Source organism: Canis aureus, chromosome 19, assembly GCF_053574225.1.
Source record: "Canis aureus isolate CA01 chromosome 19, VMU_Caureus_v.1.0, whole genome shotgun sequence".
Classification (NCBI taxonomy): Eukaryota; Metazoa; Chordata; class Mammalia; order Carnivora; family Canidae; genus Canis; species Canis aureus.
Window position 1 is genome coordinate 20370519 of NC_135629.1, and position 9470 is coordinate 20379988.

Below are 9470 nucleotides of genomic sequence, written 5' to 3' on the forward strand. Positions count from 1 at the left end.
GAGTATTCTTTCCATTGTTTGACACAGAGCCTCTTTTTTTTATGTTTATTAAGACTCCCAGAGTTAAGCAGAGTCGTTTTATTTTGAAATTTTTGTTTTACTTGCTCCTGCTGATGTTTTTCGGAGTCCTAATTAATTTTCAAGATTCGTAAAAATTGGAGGTCGAAAAGGCTTTTGGCTTTATCTGGTCCACTCACTACCACAGAGATGACTCTCATCCCTTTTCCATTGACATTGAAAGCTGGGAGGTAAATACTGTTTCCCGATTACTCTAAGTTTCTGGTGGGATAACAGGAAACATAATGAGAGGAAGGCAGGCCAAGGGAATAGGTAGGGGGAAAAGGGAGATCAGTGGGACTAGCATTGGGTGAGTATGAGGAGCATGGACTAAAGAGTATGGAGAAAAGTGAGAAAAAGCAAGAAGGGGTACAGAGGAACGGCAGCTTGTCAATGCAGACACTAACAGGGTTGAAGAATCAGATGTTCTGGTAATTTTAAGATGCATGATTATAAGATATGGTGCTTAACCTCTCTAAGTCGTGTTCTTTGGCGTTCACAGTACAGAGTCAGGGAGGTTAGTGGGGTGGACACTCTGTAAACAAAAATAAACAAGGAATTCAGAAGGGGAGAGAATTAGCAGAAAAAGAGAGGGAGAGGAAAAGGGAGGGAGAGAGAAACCGACAAAGACGGAAGGGGGAGGGAGAAAAGGGAATTGGTGACAAGGCAGGTGAGAGCTGAGGAAAACCACAGTAACGACAGGGCTGTGGCTCCTGCGGTGACTGCTTGCACACAGGGAGCGTTGACAGCTTGCCAGGTACGTCGTTAGGGCTTTACTTGCATAACTTCATGTTATTCTGACCTCTTCACCGGGCCAGTATTATCATCATTTAATACAAGAGTTATCTGAAGCATAGAGAGGTCTTGCAACTTTCCCAAGACCTTACAGGGCCGAGAAGGGATTCAAACGCAGGTCTGCCTCCCTGCAAAGCCAATAATGCCTGCCCCAGCTAATCTCTTAGGATGTCGAACCAGGCTTGGTGAATCGCAGGAGGACGCTTGTCCGCGCTTTTCCAAAGTTATGCATGCCCCTTGGCTGCATTCCTGCGGTCCCGTCCTCAAGCTCCACGCCCTTTCGCCGCTAGCAGCGTCGGGTCTCCATGGAGACCGGCGTGGGGCGGGACTTCCTGCCTCACGCAGGAGCACTTCCTTCTGGTGCCGGAAGCGCGGTGGCTGGCCGGCCGGCAGGCTGGGTGCCGGCGGCGTGGGGACTGACTGGAGCGGCCTGGGCGCCTGAGTCGGCATGCTGACCCCTGCGTTCGACCTCAGCCAGGACCCGGCCTTCCTCACGGTCGCCATCCGCGTGCCCTACGCCCGGGTCTCGGAGTTCGACGTGTACTTCGAGGGGGTGGACTTCAGGTTCTACGCCAAGCCGTACTTCCTCAGGCGAGTTCTCGCTGTCCGGCCCTGGGGTCGAGGAGTTGACGGATTCACTCTTTTTTTTTTTTTTTTCATCTTCTCGTCCGGTGCCTGCCTACCGAGCGAGGAGGACAGGGCGGGATGGCGTCCCTTGCCTTTTCCCGAGGTTTCCGCAGCATCTGGGACGCGCGCCCGCAGCGGCTCGTTCCCTCCTTAGACTTTGTTAAAAATCCCGGGCGGGGGGCAGCCCGGGTGGCGCAACGGTTGAGCGCCGCCTGCAGCCCAGGGCATGATCCTGGGGACCCGGGATCGAGTCCCACGTCGGGCTCCCCGCATGGAGCCTGCTTCTCCCTCTGCCTGTGTCTCTGCTTCTCTCTCTGTCTCTCATGAATAAAAAAAAAAAAAAAAAAAAAAAAAAATCCCCAGCGGGGACTCTAAGGCGCGGCGTTGGGGACCTTGGAGCCCTTGCAGTTTCGGTGGGGTCAGCCTGGTTCTCGCACCACCCCCAGGAAGGTCGTACTGTTAGCCCTCGCCTGCTTTTTTTTTTTTTTTTTTTTTTTTTGCATTTTTTGCATTTTTTTGCATTTTTCTCCTTTGCAGAACCATAGCAACGGTGGTTAACAGCTAACTGCTCCCTCAAACGCCTGAAGCCACGCGGGCTAAGTGTAGTGATGGGTCTGCATCGTCTCCTCCAATCTTGACCGCACTCCTTGGAAATAGGCGTTCCTATCAGCCTCTTTTTTTATAGAGGACACCGCTGGAGTATTTTCTTCTAAAAAAAAAATGGCCCATCCTTATCCTTCCCTTTTCCTGCTTGGTAAAAATCCATCCTCTTAGTTTCTCCCTGCGACCTCTCCTTCCTGCCCATGTGCTTTCCTAATCAAAACTTCCTCTTGAGTCAAGAGGATCCAGTTTTGCCCAAATTTCCCTTAGGCCCCGACTTAGTCCACCTACTTGCATATATTGCACTTTTCTCGTTATTTATTTATTTATTTATTTATTTATAAATGGGTTTTCAGTTTTGGGGATGTGGTGGTGTCTCATGTAGTTTACATTGTAGTAGGGAGAGAACAACAAACAGACAAGTAAACATATAACTACAAAGTGTGTCAAGTGCTCCAAAGGGGGGTGGAGAGCACTGAGCATTTTAATTTTTATTTTGTTTAATTTTTTTTTTTTTTTTTTAGCATTTTATTTTAGAAAATAAAAAGTAGAGGACACTTGGGTGGCTCCGCGGTTTAGTGTCTGCCTTCGGCCCAGGGGGTGATCCTGGGGTGCCCGGATGGAGTCCCGGGTCGGGCTCCCTGCATGGACCCTGCTTCTCCCTCTGCCTGTGTCTCTGCCTCTCTCTCTCTCTCTCTCTCTCTCTCTCTGTCTCTCATGAATAAATAAATAAAATCTTTAAAAAAAAAAAAAGAAAAGAAAAGAAAAGGGAGTCTGTTTAAATACAAAGTGGCCAAAGAAAGACTTTCTGAAGAGGTGGTATTTAAGGTAAGACATGAAGAATGGGAAGAAGATGGTGTTGGTGGTAGCAAACATTTACTGAATGTTTTACTTCAGGTTAATACTTAAGGTGGGCGATCTCATTTGATTTTAGGACAGACCGTACTACAAGGTAGCTTCTGTTATTTACATATGTTGTAGATGAGGGATCAGAGGCCCTGAGAAGAGATCTTAAATGAGATTAGGAATGTAAAATAAAAAATACATTCACAGAAATTTCAAAGTAAAAACCACTTTGCTTATGTTTGGGAGTTTTGATGAAGACCAAATAAAGAGGTTGTGTGTGAAACAGTTTAAAGAGTATTCTTCACATGAACTTATATGCTTGGGTAGCAGCAGGAGCTTGGGAATTAGGCACACCTGGGTCCTAGTATCGTAACAGTTCTGGGACTTAGGGCAAGTTATTCAGTCTCAGTTTCCTAATCTGTAAAATGGGACTAATACTAGGGATCCTAAAGAGTGGATTTGAAGATTGAGATAATGCATGCATAGTTTTTATTACCAGGCAATCAGTTGTTCAATAGACAGTAGATATTTATTATGAGGGCCTACTGTTCCAGTCTTCTCTTGCCGCATAACCAATCAAACTTAATGTTGCAAAACAACAATTATTTAACTCGCTTGTTCTGGTTGTGTGTCAGGAACAGGTAAGGGCTTGACTGGGCTGTTTTGACTTGAGATCTTTAATTCACTTGTAGTCATATTGTGGCTGGTCCTGGAACTGCAAGGGCCAGAGCTGGTGGCTGGGGGAGGGCATCTCCTTTTGTGTAGTCTCAGGACCTTACTGTGTGAGGTCTTTGCATGGTCTACTTTGTGCCTCCTTTGGGGAGGTGGAAGCTGAAGGTTTCATAGCCAAGTATTGGGGGGGGGGGGCAAGGCAGGTTCATGTCACCATTTGTGACCTAATCTCAGAAATCGCATTGTCAATTCTGTATTATATTGGTTAAAACAGTTCCAAAGTTAAAAAAAAAAAACTAATTTTTATTTTAATTCTAGTATATTTAATATACTGTGTTATATTAGCTTTAGGTTTACAATATAGTAATTCAACAATTCTATACATTACTCAGTGCTCATTACCTATTTCATCCATCCCTCCCACTCACCTCCCCTCTGGTAACCATCAGTTTGTTCTCTACAGTTAAGAGTTTGTTCTTTAGGGGCCCCGAGTGGCTCAGACAGTTGGTTGGGCATCTCTTGATTTGGGCTTATGTCATGATCCTGGGGTCCTGGGATGGAGCCCTAAGTTGGGCTCCCTGCTCTGTGGGGATTCAGCTTGTCTCCCTCTCCCCCTCCCCCACCTTGTGCTTGCTCTCTTGCTTGTCCTTTTGCTCTCTCAAATAAATCTTAAAATAAAATAAATCTTTAAAAAAGGTCTGTTCTTTGGTTTGTCTCTTTTCCCTCCTTTGTTTTGTTTCTTAAATTTCACATGTGAGTGAAATGCGGTATTTTGCCTTTATCTGACTTATTTCGCTTAGCATTATACTCTGGATCTGTTCATGTTGTTTCATGTGGTAAGATATTATTCTTTTCTATGGCTGAGTAATATTCCTCTGTGTGTGTGTGTGTGTGTGTGTGTGTGTGTGTACAACATCTTCTTAATCCATTCGTTTATCGATGGACACTTGCAAGCTCACTCAGTTTTAAGGAGAGAGGAGATATATGCCACAGTTGGGAGGAGTGATATGAGACAGGCCATCTTTGAAAATACAGTTCATTGCAGTATACCAGAGGTGAATAAAACCTCGCTTCTCTCCCTGAGGAATTGAGAGTCTAGTAGGGGTGGTAGGTCTGTGAACAAATATAGTTTCACTATTATGCAGTAAGAATTTATACTTACAAAGAGTTCAGGAAAAGGAAGTTGGTAATAATAGCTTACATTTTTTTAATGCTTACCTGTTTCACTAGCCACTAAGCCCCTTGCATTTTCCTTTCCTTCTCACAGTGACCCTGGGGTACATTCTGTTGGTTTTCCTTTTAACAGATGAGGAATATGAGGGATCCCTGGGTGGCGCAGCGGTTTGGCGCCTGCCTTTGGCCCAGGGCGCGATCCTGGAGACCCGGGATCGAATCCCACGTCGGGCTCCCAGTGCATGGAGCCTGCTTCTCCCTCTGCCTGTGTCTCTGCCTCTCTCTCTCTCTCTCTCTGTGTGTGACTATCATAAATAAATAAAAATAAAAAAAAAAAAAAAAACAGATGAGGAATATGAGCTTTGAAGCTAATTAGCTTGTACAAAGAAAGAGAGGTGGTAAATGGCAGAGCTGAGATTCAACTCAGATTCTGATTGTAAATTTAGTGTTTGTTACCATTATAACAAGCACAAACTGACTCCTTATGTTGGGCTTAGAAGGTATTTTGGTTTGGAAGATGTATTATAGCTCCAGAAACTATTAAGATCAAAGGTAATTAGGTTGTGAAGCCCTTGACCTTTGGGACCTGCCAAGTTTTGATGATGATGATGATGAGGAGGAGGAGGAGGAGGAGGAGGAGGAGGAGGAGAGAATAGGAAGCAAACGGAAAAGGGGGATATAGGAGGAAAGGAGCCTAATATTTTATTTTGGAATAGAATGGGAGCTGGTCTGATACATGGTACCAATGAGTTTGAATTATTTAGTTGGTGTTAGGGAGCTGTAGAAGTTTTTTCAATAGGAAAGTGATGGTCTGGTTTCTGTTTTAGAAAAGTTCTTTTGGAGCCTTAGTGGAAGGCTGACTGAATCAGAGTAAAACTGGGCACAGGGAAATCAGTTCATTTCCTTTAATATGAAAGAGGGGGAAAATCTCTGTATAGTAATAATGAGACTTGAGAAAAACTTTTGCTTTTTTTTTTTTAAGTAGTAATTTGCCCAAAATAAATAATTGATTTGTTGTTTCTTAATTGTTTTCCATTTTAAAAATTCTTTTTAGTGGGGTAGGAGTCAATGAATACACCTTGTTTGAGCCCCTGCTGTGTCAGGCACCAGGTATATTAATAAGTCTCTTAGGAAGACAAAAGTGTTGTAACAATAGTGGTAACCAATATTTATTGTGGCTTTTCTTTTTTAAGTATCACTTTTTTTTTCAGTATTGCTTTTATTGGTGACTATGGAGTATTCAAACAAAGATGAGTCACCTGTGATTTCTCATTTCTCAGGAAAAAAATGTAAGTTATTTAGTTTGTAAAATGTTAAAGAAATGCTGGGGAATTGCCTTTTAAAATGGTTGATAGAGGGGATCTCGTTCCCTCGTTCAGTGGTTTAGCACCTGCCTTTGGCCCAGGGCGTGATCCTGGAGTCCTGGGATTGAGTCCTGCATCAGGCTTCTGTATGGAGCCTGCTTCTCCCTCTGCCTGTCTCTGCCTTTCTGTCTCTTTCTGTGTCTCTCATGAATAAATTAATAAAATATTTAAAAATAAATAAAATGGTTGATAGATTTCAGTGGTAAATGTATATTATCATTGATGGTCATTTATTATACTTTGTGCTTTTAGTACTTTATGAAACCTTATATTAAATTTGCAGATTGACCCTTCCTGGAAGAGTTGTGGAAAATGGAAGTGAACAAGGATCCTATGATGCAGATAAAGGTATTGCTTTTTGAATTTTGTTTATTCTTTAGATTCTTCATGTTAGCATAACTACGTCGTAATCCTTCAAGATTCGATGGGGACCTTTAGATGTTTTGCAAGTGCAGTCTGTCCTGGTCACATATTATTGTTTCTTAACAAGCCCAGTGCCTATTATTCTGGATTTCTTTTTTTTTTTTTTAATTTCTATTTATTTTTATTTATTTATGATAGTCACAGAGAGAGAGAGAGGCAGAGACATAGGCAGAGGGAGAAGCAGGCTCCATGCACTGGGAGCCCGATGTGGGATTCGATCCCGGGTCTCCAGGATCGTGCCCTGGGCCAAAGGCAGGCGCCAAACCGCTGCGCCACCCAGGGATCCCTATTCGTGGATTTCTTAATAGGTATAATTTTCTCAGTCCTTTCAAGTGCTTTACAGTAGTTTTTAAAGTTTACTGTTTCTTTTTTCTAGAAGTTTATTTTCTACTTCCCCTACTTTTAGTAAGCATTTAAAAGTCAGATTATGTGAAGTGATTACAAAAGATGTGGGTGATTTTTATAAGCCCTGAATGGAATTTTTCTTATGTGCTTTCAAACTTAAAACCTAATAATGCGTAGGTGGGAGAGAAACTGTCCAGAAGTGGCATTAAAGGCTGACTGAATTTTCTTTTCATGATTGATAAGCCCTTCATTTCATCTAGCCTTGAAACCATTTATTTTCCTTTTGTAGAAGCCACTGGATTTTCCTTTATCTGTGGATGTGGAAAAAGAACACCTTTATAAACTAGTGTAATTTATTAAGTGAATGTTTATTGACCTTAGTAAACTAGGGTAAGGGAGGAAGGATGGCATGAAGTAGTTAAATGACAAAGTTATAACCTATAACACAATGTAATTACTATGATAATGAAATATAATGAAACTGCCTTTCTAGGTAGTAAATCTGGTTTTAATTGCAGATAAGTTATATATTGAAACAAATTTATTAAAATTTAAAAGTACCCAGGAGCTTAGGAAGGTTGTATATGTGGAAGTATTTAAGTTAACTGATATACACTTGACCCTTAAATAACATGGGTTTGAACTGTGCAGGTCCACTTATATGCATATTTTTTCAATAAATACCGTACCATACCGAAAATGTATTTTCACATCCCTATGATTTTCTTAATAGCATTTTCTTTCTTTTTCTTTTATTATTTTATTTAAATTCAATTAATCAACATATAGTATATCATTAGTTTCATATGTAGAGTTCAGTGATTCATCAGTTGCATATAATACCCAGTGCTCATTACATCACATGCCCTCCTTAATGTCCATCACCCAGTTACCCCCATTCCCCCCCGACTCCCCTCCAGTGACCCCCAGTTTGTTTCCTATGATTAAGAGTCTCTTATGGTTTGTCTCCCTCTCTGTTTTCATCTTATTTTATTATTTCCTCTCTTCCCCTATGCTCCTCTGTTTTGTTTCTTAAATTCCACAAATGAGTGAGACCATATGATAATTGTCTTTCTCTGATTGACATATTTTGCTTAGCATAATAACCCTCTACTTCCATCCAGTTCATTGCAAATGGTAAGGTTTCAATTTTTTGATAGGTGAGTAATACTCCATTGTATATATACCACATCTTTATCCATTCATCTGTTGATAGACATGTGGGCTCTTTCCATAGTTAGGCTGTTGTGGGGATTGCTGCTGTAAACACAGGGGTGCAGGTGCCCTTTTGGATCACTATTTTTGTATCCTTTAGATAAATACCTAGTAGTGCAGTTCCTGGGTCATAGGGTAGTTCTATTTTTAACTTCTTGAGGAACCTCCATACTGTTTTCCAGAGTGGCTGCACCAGCTTGCATTCCCACCAACAGTGTAAGAGGGTTCCTCTTTCTCCATATCCTTGTCTACATCTGTTGTTTCCTGAGTTGTTAATTTTGCCATTCTGATTGGTGTGAGGTAATATCTCACCTTTTCTCTTTATTGTAATAAGAATGCAGTATGTAATACATATAACATACAAAGTATGTGTTTTTTTTTTTTTTCTTCAAAGTATGTGTTAATCAATTGTCTGTGTTATTGATAAGGCTTCCAGTCAACAGTAGGCTATCAGATGTTAACTTTTTGGGGAGTCAAAGTTATACACAAATTTCTGACTATACAGGGAGTCAGGCCTTAAGCCCCATGTTGTTCAAGGGTCAACTGTATTGGAGTATGGTTAAGTACAATGAAAAGAGTTAAATATTTTAAAATTCAGAGTAGCAGATAATGTAAGTTCATGGGGGGAGCCTAGATGAAGTTGATAAGCCCAATCAGAGAAAGAAAAGAAGTACATACAATTTGAGTATTCCTTAGACTTATGACTTATTCCTTAGACTTATTCCTTAGAGTTATGTCTCTTGAGATAGCAGAGAACTTTATTAAGCTATAATTGCTTTAAGATTTTGTGTGTTTTTGAAACTACTGCTATTCATTGGATTAGATATCCTGATTTTTTTTTCTCTTCTAGTCCAGAAATAAATCTATTAAGTAGCTACGGGCTAACTCTAAGCTGCTACCTTCTCAGGCCATTGAGTTTTAGAGATTTTTGACTTGGACTTTTAATATTATCAATAGGTTAAGAGGATACTGTATAAGACTAAAGCATTCTGCAGCTTTAGCAGATTAATTTCTTATAGAGATGATAGCTGAATCAGTGATTCTGAAAAACCTTACTTGAGCCTTTTTCTGTCCTGGTTTTTGTTCACTAAGTATATAATGGCATAATTTTGGAGCCCCATGAAATAGAGTTATAATTTACTAAGATACATATTTCTTAGATGTATTTGTGAAGTCTTTGAATTTTTTAATAGAGCTAAGCTTAAAATGAATTTATCTTTAAGGAATTTTTACCATTCGATTGCCCAAAGAGACTCCTGGCCAGCATTTTGAGGGGCTGAACATGTTAACTGCTCTTCTGGCACCAAGAAAATCCAGGACTGCAAAACCACTTGTGGAAGAAATAGGTATGTT

General features: G+C 41.0%; 1 protein-coding gene across 1 annotated transcript in view; it reads left to right on the forward strand.

The window, feature by feature from the left end:
* Positions 1-1205: 1205 nt before the first annotated feature.
* SHQ1 (SHQ1, H/ACA ribonucleoprotein assembly factor) overlaps positions 1206-9470 on the forward strand; it is a 101640-nt gene continuing 93375 nt past the window's right edge. The window contains exons 1-3 of the mRNA XM_077858061.1: positions 1206-1443; positions 6418-6482; positions 9341-9463. Coding sequence (XP_077714187.1) covers positions 1301-1443; positions 6418-6482; positions 9341-9463 — 331 coding nt within the window. The 5' untranslated portion in view covers positions 1206-1300. The remainder of the gene's footprint in view (positions 1444-6417; positions 6483-9340; positions 9464-9470) is intronic.